The 24,564-nt window shown below is 35.5% G+C and overlaps 3 protein-coding genes across 12 annotated transcripts; 1 reads left to right on the top strand and 2 right to left on the bottom strand.

Annotated features, from left to right (window-relative positions):
* Positions 1–1,918: 1,918 nt before the first annotated feature.
* Positions 1,919–11,377, bottom strand: LOC127810176 (long chain base biosynthesis protein 1). Of its 3 annotated transcripts, none has more exons than XM_052349495.1 (13): positions 10,931–11,374; positions 9,314–9,558; positions 9,134–9,228; positions 8,801–8,892; positions 7,254–7,347; positions 7,094–7,166; positions 6,848–6,980; positions 4,983–5,157; positions 3,692–3,868; positions 3,510–3,605; positions 3,167–3,308; positions 2,497–2,624; positions 1,919–2,394 (listed from the first exon to the last, which is right to left on the bottom strand). In XM_052349495.1, exons 2-13 carry the CDS (start codon positions 9,423–9,425, stop codon positions 2,218–2,220), a joined length of 1,494 nt encoding a protein of 497 aa, XP_052205455.1. In that variant the 5' UTR covers positions 9,426–9,558; positions 10,931–11,374; the 3' UTR covers positions 1,919–2,217. The 3 variants fall into 3 exon arrangements, with proteins under 3 accessions (XP_052205455.1, XP_052205456.1, XP_052205457.1); XM_052349496.1 differs by having other exon boundaries at positions 3,692–3,832; positions 10,931–11,372; XM_052349497.1 differs by lacking the exons at positions 1,919–2,394; positions 2,497–2,624 and adding an exon at positions 2,644–3,081 and having other exon boundaries at positions 10,931–11,377.
* Positions 11,378–14,591: 3,214 nt separating this feature from the next.
* On the bottom strand, positions 14,592–24,030 carry LOC127810155 (pentatricopeptide repeat-containing protein At1g08070, chloroplastic-like). 8 transcript variants are annotated; one of them, XM_052349444.1, is made up of 5 exons: positions 23,883–24,030; positions 22,728–23,156; positions 22,102–22,566; positions 18,172–19,537; positions 14,592–17,117 (listed from the first exon to the last, which is right to left on the bottom strand). In XM_052349444.1, exons 4-5 carry the CDS (start codon positions 19,395–19,397, stop codon positions 16,610–16,612), a joined length of 1,734 nt encoding a protein of 577 aa, XP_052205404.1. In that variant the 5' UTR covers positions 19,398–19,537; positions 22,102–22,566; positions 22,728–23,156; positions 23,883–24,030; the 3' UTR covers positions 14,592–16,609. The 8 variants fall into 8 exon arrangements, 6 of the variants coding, with proteins under 6 accessions (XP_052205404.1, XP_052205403.1, XP_052205405.1 ...); XM_052349443.1 differs by having other exon boundaries at positions 22,102–22,519; XM_052349445.1 differs by lacking the exons at positions 22,728–23,156; positions 23,883–24,030 and having other exon boundaries at positions 22,102–22,716.
* LOC127810029 (sugar transport protein MST3-like) lies at positions 22,374–24,299 on the top strand. Its single transcript, XM_052349247.1, is given in 6 exon segments — positions 22,374–22,506; positions 22,718–22,789; positions 22,792–23,042; positions 23,126–23,755; positions 23,854–23,896; positions 23,899–24,299. Coding segments are annotated over 6 exon segments (1,530 nt in total).
* Positions 24,300–24,564: the final 265 nt, after the last annotated feature.

The raw sequence follows: 24,564 nt of genomic DNA, 5'->3' as shown, positions 1-24,564 counted from the left end.
ATAAAATTCAAAATTTCAATCATTTCCAAAATCAAAACTTGGAGTTGCTTGAATTGATTAAATATTTGGAAGAAGTTACAAAAATATTTTTATTTATTAACTTTAATTGAAGATAAATGATTAATTTTTATTACAAATAAAAAGTTCATTTTTAACTTCATATTATGAATTAAAAACATATTTTTTTATGTTTTCTAATTTTATTAAAAATAAATACAATAATCATTTAAAACATAAAATATTATATCATATTTAGTTGCATAATTATAATTGAAAAGAAAAAAAAAACTTTTTAAAACTAAAGTAGACCTTGAATAATTTTATCTATATAAAAAGGATAAATTACAAAAATATCCTTGAAATTTAACGAAATTACAAAAAAAATCCATGATTCTTAAAAAATAAAAACAACCACACCTATTATTAAATAAAAAATAAATAAATAATCAAAAAATTAAATTAAATACCTGAAGATTAATCAAGCAAAACTCACACCCCAAGATAATAATAAAAAAAAATTAAATAGCCACCTTACCACTCATCAATTCTCATTCTTCTCTTCCTCACACTCTGTCTCCCATTGATTTAAAATAATACAAATGAAGATACTAAACAACAAATAACATAGAGGTGGATCTATACTTAAGTTGCCCTGGGCTTCATATCACTAAAAAATTAATTTTTTAATATAAAATTATTTTTTAATAATAAATTAATCTTAAAAAAAATTATAACCTACCCAAAATTTATGATATATAATTTTATATATTAAAAAAAAAATTCAGCCTCCCCGCATATAAATTTCTGAATTCACCCCGAATAATATACTACTGATCATTAAAAAAATAAAAAGTAATAAGAAAAATTACTGATGTCCTTGTCAAACCATTGTTGTTGTCCCACTACTTAAATCATTTTAGGACTATCCCACTATTTAAATCATTTTAGGATTGAAACAATAGTCTAAATTTAGAAGAAAAACAAACCCAAATTTATTATTGTAGATAAAATAGAGACTTATTATTGTCGTCATCTTTATTGAATTGCCATTGCTACCTCTATCAAATCGTTGTCACCATCTTCGCCATTCAAATCGTTCTAGATTTGAAATTTAAAATGATTGTTAACACGATCGAAGTCTTAGAGTGAGAGAGAGAATGTTGTCATCGCCGCCAATAGCCAATAAGGAGAAAAGATAAGACTTAAAAAAAGATATAAAAATGAAAAATGAAGAAACACTTACATATAAAAATATTTTGATATTTTTAAATGTTTAACAAAGGTTAAACATTTAAATCTTAAGAGGCCCTTGCTATATTTGATGTTTAACAAATGTCAAAAGTACTTTTAGTAATATCCTAAACTTTAAAGGTACCGCATGTAATTTTCCCTATTAAGGGTGTGAGATAATTGATTTGGATGCATTTTCCAATCCAAATCAAACTACCACATGCTTCAAACCACTCAAATCATAGCTTAGCAATTTAAGCTATTTGAGGAATGTAAGAAACAATATAACTAAAGTTCAAGAATTAGTATATACATAACAAAATTAATGCAATCTCACAAAAATATCAAAACCAGAAAACACAATTCTAAATAAAAGAAACAATCATATGCTAGTGCGTTCAAATTGTCACAATCATCAAGAATTAATAGTTGCAAGAGTTTTTTGAGTTCTAACTAAAAGGTATAAACGATCAATTTTATATGCCAGTTTACCAAACTATGAAATCAAAACGAACAGTTATGGTCAGTTTTTCTATCAATCCAAACCACCACTGACCACCCAAATCAAAAAACTGCAGCTTGACGATTTAGGTCGGTTCACTTTGGGCGGTTTGGGTGTTTTTCTACACATCCCATCCCCTATAAAAAATTAGACTTCAGACCTGAAAATTCAAAGAAGTGTCACCTGTTCTCTTCTAAATCATTTCCTTTTCCACAATGCAAAATGTATAGCAGAACATCAATCAAAGTGAGATAAGATACAAAATCACCCAGTTCCATCAAAACAACTTTCCTCAGCTCAAGAACCAGAATGCAGTATGGCTCTTGCATGTCAAAAAGGAAGGGGGGCTGGCTATAAGAGAATAATAAACAATAAATATACAGTCCAAACCAATTAATTTATCGAGTATATAGGGAGAATTTGTTTCCTTCTTAAATAATTGTTAGAACTTAGAAGGATTACCGGCAATAGAAATGAAAGCTGATTCAAGGATGACCTGCCAACACCACTGCTGCAACTCGCTTTAAGGATTCGGATGCTTTTCGCAGATCAGATTCTGAATGGCCAGCCGACACGAACAATCTGATTCCAACAGGTAGGCAGCATTTGTCAAGCATTGACCTTTTGGAAGCTACTACAAAGACCGCGTCCTCTTCCAAAGCCTGCAAAAACGCACACATTGGGGAGCTAAGAAGACGTGTAAATGTTAACTAACTCGACATAGAGGAGGATGCGTGAAGGGAATCTGATAACTACTGACTTACCCGATCAGCAATAGTTTCAAGCAACATTAGATCATTCTGCAAGGAACCGGTGGAATTCTTGAGTTTGATAAAGACAATTGGGGAACGCGCATCACTTGCAAGCTGAAGGCCATGTATATCTGACAATCCTGCAATTGCCAGCCTGAAAAGCTTAAGACCCCCCTTTTCTGCATAGCTAAATACACAGCCCTGAATAGAAAAGCGTCCCACAACCCAAAAAAGATGCACAACAGGAGAGCTTGCACCATAAAAAGCATGATAATAATTTTAATCCACCATACTTCTCTCTCAACCTCCGAGTGGTGGATTTCCATGAGAGCGCTGATCGTTACCATTTTTCCCAAGCTCTCTCCCTCCCCCTCCCTCTTCCTCTCTCTCTGTAAATATATATATTTGGGATGCAACAAAAGGACACAGCTAATAATAGATCAAGATAACTCAAAGACTGTTCGTTTAATGCCCTACATAAAAGCTTGGTCTTTCTCAATCTTCATGATGAACATAATCCAAGGTCAAAGGCAGGTGCCAAGGGCCCTCAAGAGAAGAATTCACCCCCAAAAAATAAAAGTCTGGCAGATCTGGCACCTAAACCATATTACCAAGCCATGGACAGAAATAAACTGGACATATCTAAAAGAGTAATTAAACAACTGTTGAAAATAAAACAAACCTTTGCATAGTACAGCAACATTTTTCTTGAGTTTGGCAATAATATCAGGATGCTGCTCCAGAATACCAATAGCAGTTATAGCAGCACTTGCAAGGTATGGTGGCAACGAAGCAGAAAAGACATAACCAGAACTGCTCAGACGCTGCAAATATAGCATGCATCAGGAATTTATTAGTAGGGAGCTAGGAAAACATACAAGCAATTACAAATGACCCCTGTTTGTCCAGAAAGAAGAAAAAAAATGAGTATATTAACGATCTCAAACAGGAGTCCATTAAACAGTCTACTTCCAGAACTAGGTTCCCTTGTTCAAGTGTTATGCTCCAGTTAACTACTTCCATACTTGGTGATCGATGACCCGGGCACTTCCCGTGCAGAACCCTCCTTCTGCGGCTAATGCATGCCCCATGGCAGCAGTTATGATATCTATCTTCTCAACCTACAACACCAACAGAACCATAAAACCACATACAGAGTTGATGGACACATAGCATGACATAAACCTGAAATATACTCGGAACATACTGGAACGCCATAATGTTCTGTGAGACCTCTTCCCGTACTGCCAAGGACACCAAATGAGTTGCTCTCATCCAACAGAACACGGAAGCGATATTTCTCCTTCAATTGGATGATCTCATCTAGTGGAGCAATTTGACCTGAATTCTGTAAATTGTAAATTCTATTAAAGAATTTCTCCATCTACCAGGAAAAAGAAAGAAGGTACATTATAACGATGTTAAATATATCATTTAGCATGACCAAGTAATACTCCACAGTAGAAGGGATTAAAATAGTGATCCAGAAGATAATCTACTACCTGACCCGTCATAAAGGCAACAATGTTTCACACCAAAAAACTAATCGAAGATAATGCTGCCTGCATTTGCTTGTCATGGACATAAGAGACCAACAATCTTTGCAATGTGTATAAGATCATAAGCTTCTTCCACCCAACCCAACCAGACATCATCCCAAGAAGATTGAGCATGAAAACATAATGCTCTGGTTTAACTTCCATTGTTAACTACCATATGATCTAAAAACTTAAGTAAGTTGTTAGATAAAGGGTAAACTATTATCTTCACTCTCAACACAACCCCTCACATGTGACCAAGCTTCACTAATAACTGGTCCAACCACGTACAAAATATTGCTTTGATACTATGTTGAATTGTTGACCATCATTTGATCTAAAAGCTTAAATTGTTAGACAGAGGGTTCAACAACTACCAACTAGGATCTCCTTTACGCAAAGCAACTGCCGATTATCCTCCCACTGTCACAGCCCCTTCCATTTCGGTCCATTCATCATTATTACCATACATGTTTTTGTTTTTATTTTTTGTTTCATTTTTCTTTTGCTCACAAAAATGGGTTGCAACAAAATGTTACCCCTTTTATTTTTTATTTTTGAAGCTGATAGATTTTCAATTTTTGGAAAAAAAAAACAAGATGTACAAGACTTATTTTAATTATAGAAAGTAAAAATGTTGGTCATTGGGGCTCGAATCCCTTTCATATTCTTACTCACCTTCTTTTCCTTAACTTAATGAGACCCCTATTTGTTCTCCAGAGTCCTTTTTCCTTTTAGTACATAGGATTTTTGTTATACATAGATTTTGCTTTTTCTATTTGTTCAAGGCTCACCCCTTTGTAGGCAGTTGTGCGTTACAGAATGCTCATCTTGTAAAACATATACGTGTGTGCACATGCAATGTATGTATAAATGGACAAACTTCCAATACTTCTTCTATGAGAGTTTTAAGACGAAGTTCTCAAAGTAATAAACCAAAACATAATTGTCAAAAGATACCTGGTAAATGGCTTCAACAACAATATAGCGCCTTAGCTTCTTAGCTCTCTTATTTTCTAGAGTAACTTTCTCCAGAGTACTACGTAGAGAATCCATGTCATTGTGCTTGAAATACACAATTGTGCTTCGAGAAAGATAAAGCCCATTTTGTATTCCCCAATGAACACCTTCATCACTGAAAATACATATGGAACCAAAAGAAATGAACATATATATTAGCAACAAAGAGGTTTCAGATAAAGATAAACAAATCGAATTGATCTGCTTGCATATTTTACAAGTATAATCCATAAAAACTTGAAGGAAAGAAGGATATCTTTTATTTTTTCCCCTAAAAAAAATGAATATCAAGAAAATGAATGAACAAGTATTACGACATACTTATGGACCTAGTATAAATATGCCAAAAACTACCAATAACCATATATGCATGAATATTTCCATACAGAAAATAATTACGTGTATGTGTATATGGTATTGTAAATTAAAAATTATCCTTCATCCTTTCTAGGAGAGTTGCAGCTAGCTTGGTATTACCTCCCCAAAAGGCTTCAAGAACAAAGGCCTTGTTGGCCATTCTTGGACCATGTAATCTTGCCTTCCTAAAGAAGCTTGTTTGTGAGAATTCAGCCATAGATAGAAAAAAATGGTAAGCTAGAACTTAAGCAGTTGAGCCCACATAGTGAAACCAAAGTTTGATATGTAGTTTTGATACATGATGCTAGTCACCAATCTTCAGATGGATAGCAAGTTGAATAGATGGCATGCATTATATGCCATCAATCTCTAGATGGATTGAGAAGTGAGCATGGAGGTGATTGTGGTATCCAGGTTTGGCATTGATGTGTATACCTGCATGGGAGTGTGTTATTGCATTATGCATATGTGCATGGATGCTTGTATTGTGTGTAGCACTTGCATGGTCATCTTTGTTAAGTTTTGTAGCTCATGGTTGTTTTGGACCGAACAAATTGACCTGGGCAGATGATAAGTATATGATGATTTTGGAAGACTCCTTTGGGTTGTTATATATCTCTTATATTATGTATACTTTGGATTCTCATGGGATGTCTTTGCTATGCTAGAGTTGAGGCCAAGGGAATGATGAATTGTATTTGTAAGACTCTGAAGTGTTTTATCCTTTCAGCTTACAAAAGCAAGTTGATGTTTGGCCAGTATAGCAAATGATCCAGAGGGGCATCTGCCCCATATGAACTTTTTAGGTTCTTTTCTCCCCCTTTTCCCTCCATTAGATTATCAAACCAACCTTACTAAGGAGAACCATAACAGAATCATACAGCATGGATATTTGACCAGCCAAACTCACTTTCACTGCGCTCATTATATAAGAATTTATTTTTTCACTTATTCCCCCCTCCCTTTGTTCCTTGTAATTCATCTGAATTGCATGTGGTCTTGTAATTTGATGAATTTGTTAGAATCTAGATATTAAAGTCCTTTTTTTTATTTTTGCACCCCCCCTCTCCCGGGGAGTTCAAATATACTTAGTCAGAGCTTCTACTGCTTAATGTGCTAAAAAAATGGCTTTTGTTTGGACCTTGGTGATCTAACATATTCACCAACTACTTCATAAATATTGAAATGAAGTAATACAAACTGTTAGTCTTTTCAGACTTTAGATAGTTCTTGGTTTGGCATTCTTTTACTCTTATCATTTTTATTTTTCTTTTAGCTACAACAAGGTAAGTCCTCAAATTCAATTCAAAATTGCCATTAAAATTCCAAAATGTCAGCGTTCCGTGTGTGTTACATTTAAAACTTTAAATCAAATAACGCATGCTACCAACAAATATACAACCCATATAGAAACATATATCTGAATAGTCAAGACAAAAGATACTCACACAATGACAACATCGCCCCTCTTACAAAAAGCTGGAATTGCACTGAACATGGTGGAAAGTCCATAAGAATAAAGTATGGAATCAGGAGTGCCCAAAAATTTAGCTATTCTGGCCTCACAATCAAGGTGGACATCTATGCAAAATATATCAGCAGAAGACAAATAAGATTACATGCAAACGACCAAGAGAAATTCAGATTTAGTTCAATACAGTGACATGCAATTACGAGTTAATATCAAGCCATACCAATGGTTCCATAAAATCCACGAGGACCACAAGAACCAACACCATATTTCTCTAGTGAAGTAGTACACGACTCCTGTCAGAACATTGTTGTAAGTGCCACATAATATGACAAAAAGGAAAAAATACATGCAAAGAGAAAATCAGAACAGGTTCTTCTCACAAGTAACTTCTCGTGTCCTACTAATCCAAGGTAATTTGCTGAGGCAAAATTCACAACTTCTTTTCCATTGATCACTGTATGTGGCCCTGCCGCACTGCGCAAAATGAAATTCATGAGACAATAGCAATTGGTTACATACATGATTACAAACTTCATTACTAGAGTTAAAGGGTAAAAGAAATCCTAGCACCATTGTGTCATTTAAATTAAAAAGTCAAGAAGCAGGGAAATTGGGAATAGAATGATCTCTGACAGTTACTCAAAGACACTCCCAAATTCACCTCCTAGTCCCCCTCCCCACCAGGGGCCCCATCCTGGCTTAAAAAAAAAAAAGAAAGGAAAAGAAAAAACAAGAACACCCCAACCCATAGCCTCAGCAGAAGTTCTAAAGCAAGATAACCTAGAGAGAGAGAGAGATACAGTGCTAAACCCAAACTTGTAGAGATTCTTGGACACAAAGAAATGACACAAAAATTGGATAATGTAACAAAAATAAGATGAAAGCACAGAACTAGGAAAAAAGCACTGTTGAACGTCCTCCCAATACGGGCTTATACAGAGATGGACCTTGTATTATTTCATCAAGACCATAGTTCTTTTTGACCCATTGAGGCAATTTGTGTCAAATGAAGAAACAAGAGGATCTAGCAGCAATTTTATATACTCATTGTAGATAATTACTTGTGAAAGTGTTATGGAGCAGTTCGCTCTTAAATGTATGAAAATTCAAACATCAAATATTTCCTTCCATGTATATGTGAAAGTTCCACATTCGCAGCTTCTTCATTGTGGAAATTGTTATTGCCTTTGGGAATAATATGAAAACTATTTCATTATTGATGATATGACAAAGTTGATGAGTTAAGCAAAAGCTTTTCACTCAAGTGGCCATTGCTTTAACTATTACTTTCTTTCTTGGAGGTGTACAGTTTGGTTTAGGAATTGCTTTGGCAACTGTTTTGCCACAATCAAATGGTTGATTTTGTTTGATTGAGTTGAAATTTAGGAGTTTCTTCTATTTATCTTGGGCAAGATTCTGTATAGTGAATTTGTATATTCAAGATTTCTACACAATTTCTTGGTACATCAGTTTTTTGGCCATTCTAGATGAGATCATTCTAACATCTCTCCTGGGTATTCTACTGCAATTATGAGTTGATATTTCATTGCTGTAAGGCCATTTGGATTAAATTTGAGGTATCCATTGATTGTCGATAGCTGAATTTTGTTGAAGATTGTCCCATAGTTTTTCCTATCACATTAAAGGATTTTGCATCTGAAACTTTGTATTCTGCTGTTGCTGCCTGGTTCTACCATTTTTTTTTTTATTTTACTTGTTTTTGGCTAGTATCATTACCTAATTCCCTGATTGTATCTATTTAACACAATCTGGAAGGATTCCGTTTGTTGACTGTTTGATTATCCAAGTATTCTCTTGACAAACACAGCAAAAAAAACTCATAACTTTAAAAGCATTTTGAGACGGGTCGGCAAACCTATAACAGCAAAAATAATACAAAAAATAAAATAAATCAAATAACTTTCACCTTTCCAGTACTGGAGGTTCAAATTGCATCTCTTCCTTGATTGGAGGTATAAGAGGTTCTGGAACCCATTCATGACATAGCTCATCTATTTCCTAGCAGAAAATGAGAAAGCATTTATAAATGTTACGTCTCAGTTAAATTCTTTTATTATATGTTTTTTTCTTGAAGAAAAAAGGTTCAAGCGTGCATTGACAGAAATAAAGAGAGGAGTTACAGAATAAATGCTCAATAAATTAAGTCCGGTAAAATCAAGTCAGGGAAAACGCAGGCAAATCTTAAAATAAAAGGAGAGAAAACAGATAGCATCTAGATAAAGAACTGTGCTTAGAATACCTTCTCTGTTAAGGGCCGCTTAGGAGGCTTGTAACTTTTCTGGGAAAGAAGGAAGAGAATAACAACTAGAAGAAGACCCTCCACAAATAGATGCCCTTCAGCCAGAACAGGAAAAAAATGTTCACTTTTCTGTAGGAACTACCACTAAGAAAATAAATGGACATAAAATTAACAGCCTACCACTGATGGGCACTCCAAAAACAACAGCTCGAGCAAAAGGAGCATCAAATGCCAATGTCATCCAATCCAGTGTGGTGTTTGTTAGGTTCATAACAGATGACACGAAATCCATCGTCTCTCAACTACGAAGATGCAAGGCTTTCAACCAAACATCTAGAGAAAATGAATGATACACGTTTCCTTTCAACCAATCATGCACGCTGAAGCTGTTGTCCCAAGCTTGTGAACAGTCAACGGTAGTGTACCTTAATTTGTCAATCAACTAGTTTAACTATAAATGATTCTTTAAAATAAAATCAGAACAGCCTTACTCATGATAGAAATTGCAAAGGCAGGACATTGAAACATAGTACCCGTACCATGGGCATAAATTGGAAAGGCATCAAATTGAAACACAGTACATGTACCATGAGCATAACCAATTAACATCACAGGGAGTATAGACCTTCCAAGATCTGAAAGTTCTGTACATATCAGAAGTATCAAATTCACAAAATGATTTGATTACCTTGCTGATTATGAGTGTGATGATTGATTCCACTGGCGATGATAGGTGGGGCAAAGGCTTTGAGGCTGTTTGGCTAGGCTTTTTTTAAAAAGAGCTTTTAATTATCTCTAGTTTTAACCTCTCTAGAGCTTTAAGTTATGCAGTGCTTTAAGCTAATGGAAGTGCTTGGACAAAATGTGCTTTAAGTTTTTAGTTATATGGATATGTGTTTGGTAAAACAAAAGCTTAAAGCTGTTATAAGTGATGAAAATGACCAATAAGGACATACCCCAACTTTAAACAAATAAATACATAAAAAAAACTTTTTTCACTAAAGAATTTATATCTATATAATAAATTTGATTATTACCAAAAAAATTTGAGAAATTTCATTATAACCGAATCTATTTGAGAAAGTATAATAAAATAATATCTTTAATTAGTAAATACGAGAGATTTATATTTAAATAATAAATTTGATAACTACTTAATAAATGTGAGGAATTATATTAAATAATAGTTTTAATTAATAAACATGAGCATTTATATTTATTTATTTATTTAAAATTTAATTTTTTATTATTAATAAATACAATAATTTAAAATTTAAAAAATAAATTCTATAATTAGTTAATAATTATAAGGACTGAAGCTTAATTCAAGAAATAATAAGACTTGGACTTGGAGGATTTTAATATAAGCATTTCATTGGAGTCCTTAAGTTTTTTATAAAAGTAATTCACTCCCTCCTAATCTATGAAGCTAAATATAACTAAGCATATTTTGATCAAAAACTATACCCAACTTGAAAGATCAAGAACATGGAAAAACACAAGGCATATATGAAAACCCAACAGGAATTTTCCTTTAATTTTTTTCACGGCAACAAATCACAGCAAAAGTCATGAACACAGCAATCCTTAAGAGCAAAAATCATTAACACGGCAATCCTAAACAGCAATCAAATTGAACACCCGCTTTGAAACACAGCAATCCTAAAATGAAAAAATCACAAGAAGAATCTACTCACAGCAACAAACCACAACAACAATCAACAAATCACATCAGCTGAAATTCTGTTCACAGCAACCCTACACAACAAAAATGTGTTCACAGCAAGGATGCCAAACCTCTCGGATCTAAGTATTCTGGTGCAGCAAATGATTGCAGATCGATGGCCGCAGAAGCGTCGCCGGAGCAGGAACGCCGCGAGGCCGGAGATGGCAAGGCGAACGAACCGACGAACAGCCGCCCGAGAAGCTTCTCGATCTGGGTCAGCGACGAGGGACAGGAACGACGCCGGAGATAAGCGACGGACGAGGGACGCGACGCCGGAACTGGTGGTGCTGCGAGGGAGATAAGCGACGGACCGAGGAACAGCCACCCGAGCAGCTTCTCGATCTCGGTCAGCGACGGACGACGGACGCCGTGGATGAGCGACTGAAGAGGGACGCTGGAGTTTAGCGACGGGAGGGAAGCCGACGACGGAGAGGACGGACGCGGATTCTGCGAGGGAGGGGAAGGGAGTAAGGGAATTCTTGCACCTAATGGGAGATTTTGGGATTAGGGATAACGGCGTGGAATTCTTTCTATTGTGGGAGGCTAGAATAGTCTTTTAATTTAAAATTAAATGATAATTGTAAAAGTCTCAGATGATAATTGTAAAAGTCTCGGATGATGGGGGCGTGGAATTCTTTTTGTTGGCTTAGACAAGTTTACGGCTGTGGTTGCTGTTTTTCGGTCGTTTTTTCTTTTCGATTTTTCAAAATATCTAAAATATATTTATTTATTTATTTTTTAAAATATATTTTTTAAATATAAAAAAATTACACATAAAACTCAAAACAGCAAAATTGCATTTTGACCGTTTTCATCCAAAACCAGCGAGTGATTTCAAAACATGAAAAACACATGTTTTCTTCCGACTCTCATCTCTCTTTTCTTTCTTTTCAATCTCGATTGCTAATGTCATCACCGCTATCCACACCTACCACCATCATCATTGCCACGCCCAGAAATTCGCCTGTCGCCACCACGCCCAAATCTGCCAGCCACCCCCATTGCCACCACCTGTAATACCCCACGAGCCCATATGAGTTAATATATATCAAGGATAGTGTAAGGAATGAAACAACACTAGCTGGATACCTTTTGGGCTGAATATTGGCAAATAACTCCCATGTTAAACGTGCTTAATCTCGAGTAATCCAAATATAGGTGACCCCCTAGGAAGTTCGCGTAGATCCATCAAGATAAGTTGTTTCAATCCTTTTTATTGTTCGATGCGGGATGTTACAGGTGGTATTAGAACCAACACCCGAGCCTCTAAGTGCGGTAGTGGGACAAACCTCAGCGAGGACGCTAAGTCCTTAAAGGAGGTGCGTGTAGGCACCTTAGGCGAATTCCACATCGGCCATGCAATGGAGGAGATTTGAGACCAGTTATAAGGTCGCATGACGAGGACGTCATGTGCTCAAGGGGGGAGAATGTAATACCCCGCGAGCCCAAATGAGTTAGTATATATCGAGAATAATGTAAGGAAGGAAACAACATCAGCTGGATACCTTTTGGGCTGAATGTTAGCAAAGAACTCTCAAATTAAGCGTGCTTGACCTAGGGTAATCCAAGAATGGGTGACCCCCTGAGAAGTTCGCGTAAATTCATCAAGATAAATTGTTCCGATTCTTTTTATCGTTCGATGCGGGATGTTACACCGCCTCTGCCATTTCTTCTCTGCCATTCCTTACTTTCTTCACCGCCCCACAAGCCGAATACGTAATATAATTTTTTATTAATTTTTTCTTTTTAATGATATTTTTAAATTTTTGAATAAATTAATATTTTATGATTTATAATTTTTTTAATATTTATGTTGTGGTAATCTAAATCTATAGATAATTTCAATTTGTAGATAAAAAAATATTATAAAATTAATAGTTGAATCAAATTAAAAATAATTTTAGAAATTACTTTGTAATTTTAATATATTATATATGATTAAATTATTAGTTATCTCTAATATTATATTTTAAATTTTATAAATTAAATTTATAACTTATTAATAAATATTTATAATTTACTTTGAATCAAATTTTTTAAATAAAATATCATAAAATAATATTTTATAAATTTTCAAAATAAACTCGTTTTCTAATTTTTTATTTTGAGAAATAATTGTTTAGAATGATAAAAAAAATATTTTTTTAAAAATCTCAAAACAAACACTCAAAACACAAAATTAAAAATAAATTCAAAACTCAAAATTAAAAAATGAAACAAGAAGAAAACACTACCTTAGATTTTGTTGGGTTAGCCCAATTCATATTACAAATTTAAAAGATTTAGAGTTTGTTACATCCTCTGTACCTAAAACCCTAAAATAAAATGATTGATACATTCTCTAAATTATTTAATAAGAGAGTTATGCCAAATTTAGTGTTAGTGGGTTGAATGGTTAGAACCATGTGAATTTATAGAAAATATTTTGCAAATATTTTAAAGTGCAAAATGTGTTATAAAATATAATTAAAAATATTTTAAACATATTTTTATTTATGTCGACGTTTGATTTTAGCCGATTGTGATTCATTAGGCTTCGCGATGAACAAGTAAGTCCAAAATACCAAAAGAAAAAACAAAATAGAAAGAACATAAAAAATTTTGTACGTGATTCGGTCAGAACGATGCCTACTCCACGACTGTACTCTGATTATTCTTCTTGTCTCCCTCTTTAATGATATTTGTGACCCCCATTTATAACGAGGGGTGTTTACAATTTGCATAAAATATAAAAATATAAAGGAGATAATGGGGGACAGATAGTCCTTATCATCTACATAAAATCGAGAGTAGAATCCTCATTACTAGGGATATGGCTCGACTCAGATAAAGTAAGTGGGTTTCTGCCTCCGATTGTCCAACCGTTTTGCCATCTATGCGAGTTATAGGATTTTTAGACCAGCGAATTGAACGATTCAATTAGCGAGCTAGGAACATTGTTGGAAACTCATTGGATATATTGTTGGGAGCTTACTAGAAGCTTGCTTGGAGCTAGCTTAGTTCCCCAACCTGAGCTTGAATTTCAGCAACGTGTGAGCCTACTCTAACGAGCTCGGCTTGGCCTACTAGATTTTGAGGCGATTGAACCGACCCGCTGGATCAAGTCCAGCCCATAAAGAGTAGTGCAGAAAATGCACATAACAATTTATTTACAAAAATTTAAATAAACTTTTAACCATTTTGAAAGTTCATATTTTTTCAATTTTGAAATCCAAATTGTAATCTTAGACTTACTTATAATAATTTTAATCACAACCAATAGTAATACTTATTGATTTTGAATGGTTCAACCTCATTAACATCTCTTGTATTAAAAGTGCCTGCAAAAACGACTCACAAGGCTGGCTCGAGAGTAGTTGGGGTTGAATATGATATTAATTTTAAAATTTAAATTATCATAAAAAAATATTTAAATTTTTTATTTTTTAAAAAATATTCTTCAAACGAGCCAAATGAGTCGTGCTGGGTTTGTGCCATGAGTTGGCCCATAAGTCTGTCATGCCAAAATGATGGGTTATGTCATGCGAGGTCATGAGTCACATACCCATAGCCGGACATGCTCCTATATGTTTGATTTGAATTAAGATAAGTAGTAGGCAACCCAACCCAACCCATTTCGCATCTTTAAGCTAAGCTTCATAACTTTTCATGTATTGGTTCCATGGCTTTAAAGTTAGATAGCAATTTGGCTATTCAAACACAATTATTAAAAATAAAAAGCTAATTATCTTTAGAAAATCTCCACTAATTCCCTAATTAGGATTCTTAATAACAAAAACATATAAAAGATTGACTAGAAAAGAAATAAACAAAATATGCTAATTTCTATATTTACATCTAGAATAATATGATTAACATGTTCCAAAATACATGCTTCCCTACCCTCCATCACTATCAGTGTGGAGTAGCCTGCAAACAAGCAAATGTTAGCTCATGAAGACAGAAAAGTACACAGAAAAAAAGAGGGAAGAAGAAGAAGAAGAAGGAAGAAACTGATCATAACTGATGAAGATGAAGACAGAAAGAAAATAAATTGAGTTAAAGCACTCTTACATACATGGCATGGTAAAAGTACCCTTAGGGAGGCCAAGTACCCACGGGGGACTCAAATGGAGTGGGATCACTTACTCCCTTTGGTTCTGACCAGCTTCAAAAGCTTCAAATTTATATCACAACCGATCTTCATACAACTAAGCTAGGCCAGGGATGAGTTACTAGCATATTGGCTTTTCAAAAATTCCATGCACAAGTTAAAGACATATTGTTGAGTATTTTCCCATAACATTCACCTAATGAAGACTGCAAAGAAAAGGTTATGTCCATATTAATTATGATCCCATTTAGATGATATATATATATATATATATGCATGGCTAGCATACAGAAAGTCCTGTTCCTAGAAAGATAAATATACCCGGTGAAGCATATCCCAGGACGTCCAATTTGGGGAGAACAGTCATGGTGCATATAACAGAAAGCATTCACTGCGCTTCAGTGGCTTCAACCCTCTCAATTCATTCAGAACTGTTTGGTTGTTTCTCACGCTAAGATGAAGTGTTGCAGATGTGAACATAAATCGTAAAGTTTCACAACGATTGATGTTGCTGTCTCCATTAATGTCACAGGTGTGAATAGAAACCATAAAGCTTCGCAATGTTAGGCAATTGGGTTGTTGTGTCTTCATTAAAACCCAGAACCCATCCACTTGCTTGTCTGGGTTCAATGCCCTTGTTCCTCAGTATTCCTCGCAAGGCTTCACAATGATATTGTTGAAATAGCATAAGGAACACTTGACCAAGCTAGAAGTCTCATTCCAAATTAACTTGAAGCATACCCAGACTCTTTACAAGCCATCTCTCTAATAGCAACTGCTTCTCCCAGTGTAGAACATCCCCTCCAAACTATATGGCATGCCAAACAACAAAGTCCCTGATTCTAGTGGAAGAGTAGACTAGATTGGAGATAAATAAAAGGAATCCAAATTTACTTAGAATAAACAATATTCTGCTAGAAACTACAGGTTAAACAGCACTAGATTAGCCAATGTAGCTGTGGCTGACCCGTAACTTTATTGATCTGACTATTTAGGGGTCATTAGCAGCATCCTTGTTCACCATAATGACATTAAATCATCCAGACCTTCTACCCTCAAAAGACAGTCATTCCTTTATTCATACATTCCGACATAAAAAGACTAGCAATGAAGAAGTCAGTCCCTTGCGTTTTAGAGATGTACAAAATCTAATTGCTAGCCATTGATAAAGGCAGCAAAACTGAAATAATCAATTACATTGCAATTCTGATGTTAGACCAACCTGTTCTGACGTATTGACACAAATACAAGACAGGCCGCACCAACTAATACCTTCTTTGCAAATAAGGTAGAGAAGACCTGATATTAATTTCCCATAGTGGACGTCCTCCAGGAGGCATTGCATTCTTGCAGGTCTTTCAAAACAATTATCTTCTTTTTTTGGCTGTGCTTTTGTCTTCCTTGAGTTCCTCCAAATCTGGTGCCATACAAATGATGTTGCCCTCCTCTTTCTCCACTGCATTAGACTCTCATTGCAGTTTGGGATCAACTGTCAAATGAATAAATGCCTTTACTAATAGAAATCCAAACAGTCCTGGGGGTTAGAGCCCCACTCAAACTTTCTGATCAACAGTACCTGTTCTAGTATCAGATGGGGCCAACTTTACCCCAAAGTGACAAACAAAAGAATTTTTAACACCTGTACATCACCATAGATCTACCAAAAATCTAGGCAAGAACATTCGCCATCTTTGAAGTGGTGAAAGCGGTTCCTGTCTCTTACAATGATTTGTCGACCATAAACACTTGATATTAGCTTTGTGACATGATGACAGTCTCTGCAAACTCTCAGGTTTTTTACAATTCTGATGGTTTCCTCAGGACCCAGATGTAGGAATCCATAAGCAATGGCAAGTTTCTCACTATGAACTGACAATCTCTGCTCTTTATCTTCTTCTTCTATGTCAAGCAAAACTTGGCCTGTATCTGGTGAGAATCCACTTGCAGTCTTCAGACGTGATGATATCTCCAACAACTTCTCATAAATATTATTTGACTCAGGGTGGGACAGATCACCAGCAACAAATCGGTGAATGATTCCTTTTAATTCTATGACACTTACTCCTGGTACCTTGGAAACACCTTTAACTTTCATAAGGTTCCTCACTTTTCTTGCATCCTCCCATCGCCTTGCAGCAGCATATATATTTGAGAGAAGGATATAGCTACAGACGAAAATATTATAAATAATAAGTTGGCACAACGTTAATCACATATAAATAGGCATGAACCTATAACCTAGACAATCAGTTGAGTCAAGCTGGATGTGATCCGCCATTACTTATGCTTAATAAAGAATTAATCTTGAGCAAAAATGGATAAGATTTTGAAATGATTGCATATATAGTACCTCAACCAATTATTTTTCTAGAAAATAATTTCATACAGGTAATTTAATTAAATGCCTTCGTAATTTTTGAATCTCACATTCCCCAGGTCTTTGCAGAAAACAATTGAATCCCTTTCTCTGGCTTGATTTAGCAGAACCATTTTATGACTGTTCTGTTCCTCACCATGAGCTGGTCATTTTTCAAATGAGAACTTTATCACTCATCTGTGAAGTAATTGATAGTAAAATTTAAAAGATGAACCTTATAGTTTTGCATGATTCTGATAGAATTTAATCCACACATGAGAAAAAGTTTAGACAGCTTATTTTGATAATTTAAGAACCTTTTAACTTTTTCCTAATGAGATTAGGTTGATAACAGCAATTAGCAAGCAGGAAGCAGTAATAAGTAGGTGGTAGCAGTTAAAATAAAAATGTGCCCAGGAAAATTTATTCCAGTTGGGTTGTTTTGACTTCATAAGGTTGAGGTTGGAAGTGAAAATGTATGAACAAGGTTAAAAAGAAAGAAATTAATTTCATAGGGCGGAATAAAAGTTTGTTGAGTAGAGAGACCTGGCGGTACGCGGCCATCCCAATTTGTTCCGTCTTACCGAGGTTAAAAGTACAGTAGTTTCTTTTGTATGCTGGAAATGAAGTAGAATGACAAGAAGGAAATCCACGTCCTATTTAAAGACCAGAACCCTAAAGGCCTAGTACTATAATAAAAATTAGGTAGAGTGCTGCACAAGACGTAAGGTCATGCGTAGATTATTTAACAAACACAGGGAGGGTTCTCTGAAGTCCACTTGAGGATTGTCCAAATATAACAGGAAATTTTTAGTTTGGTATATCAAAAAATATTGTCCTGTTCATAAGAGAAGAAATGATACCGTCCACTATGTTCGGGTTGCAGATTGATCAAGTGTCTCCCCACTCTTTCACCCACCTTAGCATTTTCATAAGTCCTGCATCCTCCAAGCAAAGCTCCCCAAACACTAGCGTTAGGCTTCATGGGCATTGTCTGAATGAGCTCGATGGCTTCCTCCAATTGCCCGCACCGAGCAAGAAGGTCAATGGTACAGCCATAATGTTCCATCTTGGGTTCAATCTGATAAGAGCTGCTCATGCAAGCCAACAGTCTCCTACCTTCCTCTATCATCCCAGCATGACGACAAGCACCAAGAACGGCTACAAAAGTTATATCATTTGGTGCCACACCTTCCTTTTGCATCTTCTCAAAAAGCTTTAGTGCCTCTTTAGCATTACCATGCATGGCCATCCCAGTTATAATGGTGTTCCAAGCAAGAACATCTTTGTCCTCCATTGAATAGAAAACTTCACAAGCACGAGAAATGCTGCCACATTTAGCATACATGTCTACCAAGGCAGTGCCAACTATTGAATTGATCTCAATTTTGTGATCATTAATATAAGAATGAAAAAGCAGACCTTGATTCAGAGTACCCAAATGACCACATGCTGACAATAGGCTGACCATCGTTGCTTCAGTCGGGTTTATGCCCAAGGCTTTCATTTCATCAAATAAAGCAAGAGCTTCATTTGACTTCCCACAATGTGCATAACAAGTCAACATGGCATTCCAAGACACAACATCTCTACGAGGCATCCTAGAGAAGATGAGAGAAGCATCCTCCACGTTCCCACATTTAACATAACAAGCCAACATTGAGTTCCAAGAGACCACATTCCTCTCAGGCATTTCATCAAACAGTCTCTTTGCTTCTTCTGTTCTGCCAAGAATTCCATAACCATTGATCATAATATTCCAAGAAATCACATCACGGACTACCATTCCGTCAAACACAGATCGTGCAAGCTTCATCTTTCCGGATTTAACATAGCCATCAATCATTGAATTCAAAGAAGCAAAGTCATGTTCGGAACACACATCAAACAACTGCTTTGCAGCACTTAAATCCTTATTACTTGCATACAAATGAATCAACGAACTCTGAACATAAGAGTCAAGCTCCAAGCCGCGTTTAACAACGTGGGCATGAACCAGAATTCCAAATTCAGCCATGGACGCCTTGGTGCAAGCTTTGATCACAAAGGGGTAGGTGAAATTATTGGGCTGCAAGTCACAACGAAGCATTTGTTGGTACAACAAAATTGCTTCAAGAGGGCGTTTGCTAGAAGAGAATCCTCTAATGATAGAATTGTAGAGTTCAACCGATGGGTTTTGCTGCTGAGTGAAGATTGTTTTGGCGTAGGCCAAGCTTCCACGAGGAGAAACTGCACAAAACGAGACCAACCTTGAGATTTCAATTGGAGTCTGACGATGAGGAGAGAAACCGTCTTCTATGATCATCTTAGCATGGATTTGTTTGAGCTCTCGCATGTTCTTGCATTTATCTATCAGAGGAATTAAACAATGCTTCGAAGAGGAATTTATGCTGGTGTTAGGATTATTCTTCATTGTGGAACCACCAGGGAACTAAGCATCTGAGTTCGTCATTGTATAAATCTTTCTTCTTCACGCACTCAAAAGTTTTCCGCTGAAAAATTTAAAGTTGCCTCTAATCATTGATACTCGGGAAATTTGCAAAAATAGGACGGCCGATGAAGTACTTTGCAAAAATAGGATACTTAATTTTTTTTTTTTTTTGGTAAAACTAAGACTTTTAAAAATTGAATGAACTAAAATGTCCCTGATTTAAATCAGTATACGATTACCTTCGTTTTCTTCTTTTTCAATTGATCTTTTTCATTCTCTCTCTATTACTCTATATATATAAAGTACATATATATATATATTTATCTATCATTTTTTTATTCTTTTACCATTCTCTATAACCTAAATATATGTGTATATATTGTTTATGATTCAAGAGATGTGGGTCTCTCTCATTCTCTCTCCATTATGTATCATATATTATACATGTACTGTCTGTATTTGCGTTGATGGGAGAGGAAAAGAGACAAATGGCGGCCATGTACAAAAAAATGAGAAAAACGATTACAGTAGGGCCATGCCATCGTTGATTGCGGTCGTGACTGATATATTCACTACGACTGTTTTAGTTTCTTGTCGTGGTCATGACAGATATTTTTAACAAATAAGTGTTAAGGATATATGATATTTGTTAAAGATATCTGTTAAGGATATCGTTAACAGATACCGATATTGGTTAATAGATATTGGTAACGGATATCGGTTAACAGATATCGACGATATTGGTTAATAGATATCGGTAACGGATATCGGTTAACAGATATCAATAACCGATATCCTTAACAGATATCTTTAACAAATATCAGATATTCTTAAATTACTTGCAATTGGTTTGAAGGCAAAGATCGATGAATAAGTAGCAACTTTAGATGTTTAAAACAGAGGACAAACGAGAGAGATGTTCTAATCGGCGGGACGATTGACAATGTGCGTGCGAGAGGAAGAAGACGAAGGGGATCGTAAACTTATTTAAATTGGGAGCATTTTAATACATTCAACTCTCAAAAGTCCTAGTTTTGTAAAAAAAAATTAAGAGTCCTATTTTTACAAAGTTCTTCGCCGTCAGTCCTATTTTTGCAAATTTCCCTTGATACTCTCAATTTACTCAAAAGACAAACAGAATTATAAAATAAGGATTTAAAAATTAAAATATCTTTGTCCACACATTGTATTACATTTTTTTTAATATAATATGAGAGAGCATTTTAATCTTTTCACTCTCATTCTGTAAATCTATCTGTCAACATGTCTGGCCCTATAAAAGAACTCGCCCACATTCTATAAGTCTATCTGTCAACCTGACCCTATAAAATGAGACGTTCACAAATAATTTAGTATTGAATTTGATAAAGGTTAATTTGACTTTATTCATTAAAATAAATGAATTGAGTTTGAATCTTATTTTAAAACTCAATTTATAAACCGGTCAAGATTGAACTTAGCAATTTTCAACTCGTCAAAACTCACAAATATATTCGATTTAAGTTTAGTAAATATTAATAAATTTGATTAGAGATTCGTAAATATAATCAATTAAAAATTCACAAATAACTCGTAAATAATCTCATTTATAAATACATTAATATATTTATTTATAATTTTATAAATATATTATTTAACATAAAATTATAAACTTTTAAATTATTATAATAATATAATTAAATTAAATATATTTAAAATTAGTATATATATTAATTTAATCATTTAACATAATAATGTATGTACATATAATAAAATAATAAATTAAATTTAAACAAGATAACAAATTTTAATAAACACTCCGATGGCAAGCTCAAGCTAAGCTTAAACCTAAATATTGGCTCACATGCCTATTCTTAACTCAGTGAAGCTTAACTCAATTTAATTCAATTGCAAGCTTAATTTGCTCTTCATTAAATATATTAAATAAGTTAACTTTATTTAACTCATACCAAATCTTGCTAATCCAACAACACTAGCTCTTGAGTGTAAACTCATTTTATTTTATTATTTTTAAACTAAGTTATATTTTGTAACTTTAAAATAATTTTTATCTTAAAATTAATTTCTTTAACCACATAATGGTTACAAAATGATTGTGGACTAGTCGTTACAAAAGGGTTTTCCATAAGAAAAATTATTACAGCAAAATTGTTGATATTATTTTAATTATTATATATATATATGTAGGTAAGTATGCATGCATGTATGAATCTCCAATATCAACAATGCAGTTGAAATTGGCCACTGATAACTAGCGGTCCAAATTAATAAGGTTCCTATTTTGCAGTTTAAATGCATCACCAACCCCTTGAAGAGAACACATCCAAATGAACCCATGATTTAAGGTTAGCCAAGACCTTACCAACATGCACACACACATACAGAGATCTACATCTCCACTGCACCTTGTTTTTGCAACAATTTTTGAGAGAAATGCTCCCATTGTTGTAGGCCTGATATCAGCACAAAGATGCAACAGAACAAACAGGGAATTCAGTGAGACAACCAAGCCCAGCAAGAAGGAAAGGAAACAAAACCAAATAGTAAACTGAATCATTCAAAGGTAAAGGTAAAGGTAAAGAATCGCCCAAAACAAAGAGAGGTGGTTTGTTTGCACTGGGCTAGATCCGAAGGATGCCGGCAGCAGGACTTGTTGCTGAAGGAGTCACCGGGAATTGTGAAGGTCATGTTACCACTTTTGTGATAGTAACATGTTTGGTTGCCGCCACAGGTGGCCTCATCTTTGGCTATGATATTGGAATCTCAGGTTCTTATTCTCCCTGCATGATCATTTCTTTCTTCACATTAAGTTCTACGATATCTCAACCTAGCAACAAATATGCGAAGAAATACATCCAACAGAAGAAGAACAAGAAAAAGCAAGATAAGTTGATGTACACAAGATCAAGGTTTTTCAAATCTTTAATGTTTCAGCTTCTATAGGGTGAATGATGGCAAATCAAATCAAATCGATGCAGGAGGTGTTACCTCGATGGATAGTTTCTTGAAGAAGTTCTTTCCTTCGGTTTACAAGGAGCAAGAACTTCAGCTCTTCGTCAAAATCAGTACTGCAAATACGACAACCAGATACTGCAGCTCTTCACCTCCTCCCTCTACATAGCAGCATTGATAGCCTCCTTCTTTGCTTCTACTGTAACTAGGCTTTTTGGACGAAAAATCTCCATGCTTCTAGGAGGATCAGTTTTTCTTGTCCGCTCTATCCTCAATGGTGCCGCCAAAGATGTTTCCATGCTTATCATTGGCCGTATATTGCTAGGTGTAGGCGTTGGATTCGCAAATCAGGTGACAGTGCTCACTGGTCATCCTTCTCTCTCTCTTCCTCTCTGTTCACTCTGTCATGTCTCATAGTTGATTCTTCTTGGCAGTCTGTTCCACTTTATCTATCAGAAATGGCACCTGCAAAACTAAGAGGGGCACTTAACATTGGCTTTCAAATGGCCGTTACAATAGGGATACTAACAGCAAATCTTATCAACTTCGGCACAGCCAAAATCAAGGGTGGGCATGGCTGGAGAATTTCATTAGCACTTGCAGCTGTGCCTGCATTAATCATGACGGTTGGAGCTTTCTTCCTACCAGACACTCCCAATTCCCTAATTGAGAGAGGCGATATAGACAAGGCAAGGAGCATGTTGCAGAAAATCCGGGGAACAGAGAATGTTGGGGAGGAGTTTCAGGATCTTGTTGATGCAAGTAATGAGTCAAAGCAGGTACAACACCCCTGGAGGAACAACTTTCAAGAGAGATATAAGCCACAGCTCGCTGTGGCCTTCCTGATTCCATTTTTCCAGCAGCTCACAGGAATCAACGTGATCATGTTCTATGCTCCCGTTCTTTTCAAGACACTAGGCTTTGGTGATGATGCCTCACTCATGTCTGCTGTTGTGACTGGCACCGTCAATGTCTTGGCTACAGCAGTTTCTATTTATGTGGTTGACAAGTTTGGCAGAAGGATGTTGTTTCTTGAGGGTGGTATTCAAATGTTCATTTGCGAGGTAAGCAAAAAAAAACAACACTGTTCTAGGGATTAAATTTTTAACTCCCAGAGTATAGAGTATTAATATTTCTCAATAACATATTCACTAAATTACAGGTTGGTGTAGGAATAATCCTGGCCCTTACCTTCGGGGTTTCTGGGGAGGCACCATGTCGAAAGGGACTTCAGATATTGTGTTGGTCTTGATCTGTTTATATGTAGGTGGCTTTGCATGGTCTTGGGGTCCTCTGGCGTGGTTGGTACCCAGTGAAGTGTTCCCTCTTGAGATCCGATCAGCCGGGCAAGCCATCACCGTCTCTGTCAACATGCTCTTCACCTTTATCATTGCTCATTCCTTCCTCTCCATGCTCTGCCACATCAAATTTGGCCTCTTCTTCTGCTTTGCAGGTTTTGATATCGTCATGACATTGTTCATATACTTTTTCTTGCCTGAAACTAAGAATATCCCAATTGAAGAGATGAATCGAGTTTGGAAGTCACATTGGTACTGGGGAAAGTACATTCCAGATGGTGCTCCTGGAATGATACGGTGTAATGTTTAGAGTGACAACAGGTTCAGGGCACCATGATCGTTATACATAATAATGAAAGTATCAAGAAGGATTATCATTAGCTTTAGTTTTCTTCATACTACTTAGTTTTCTTCATACTGCTGACAAATTTAGAGTACATAATCAAGAGGCTAACATTAAGGTTACTAGCGCATACCTGAATAATAGAAGACATGCCTTCTTTGAAGAGAAGAACTTCTGCCTCCTCTAATTTGTGGAGGACTGTGTATTGTTAAGAGATAGGAAAGATTAGCGA

This window comes from Diospyros lotus, chromosome 9 (genome assembly GCF_014633365.1).
Source record: "Diospyros lotus cultivar Yz01 chromosome 9, ASM1463336v1, whole genome shotgun sequence".
Classification (NCBI taxonomy): domain Eukaryota; kingdom Viridiplantae; phylum Streptophyta; class Magnoliopsida; order Ericales; family Ebenaceae; genus Diospyros; species Diospyros lotus.
Note: the sequence above shows the minus strand (reverse complement) of the source record. Positions and strands in the feature narration are given on the sequence as shown.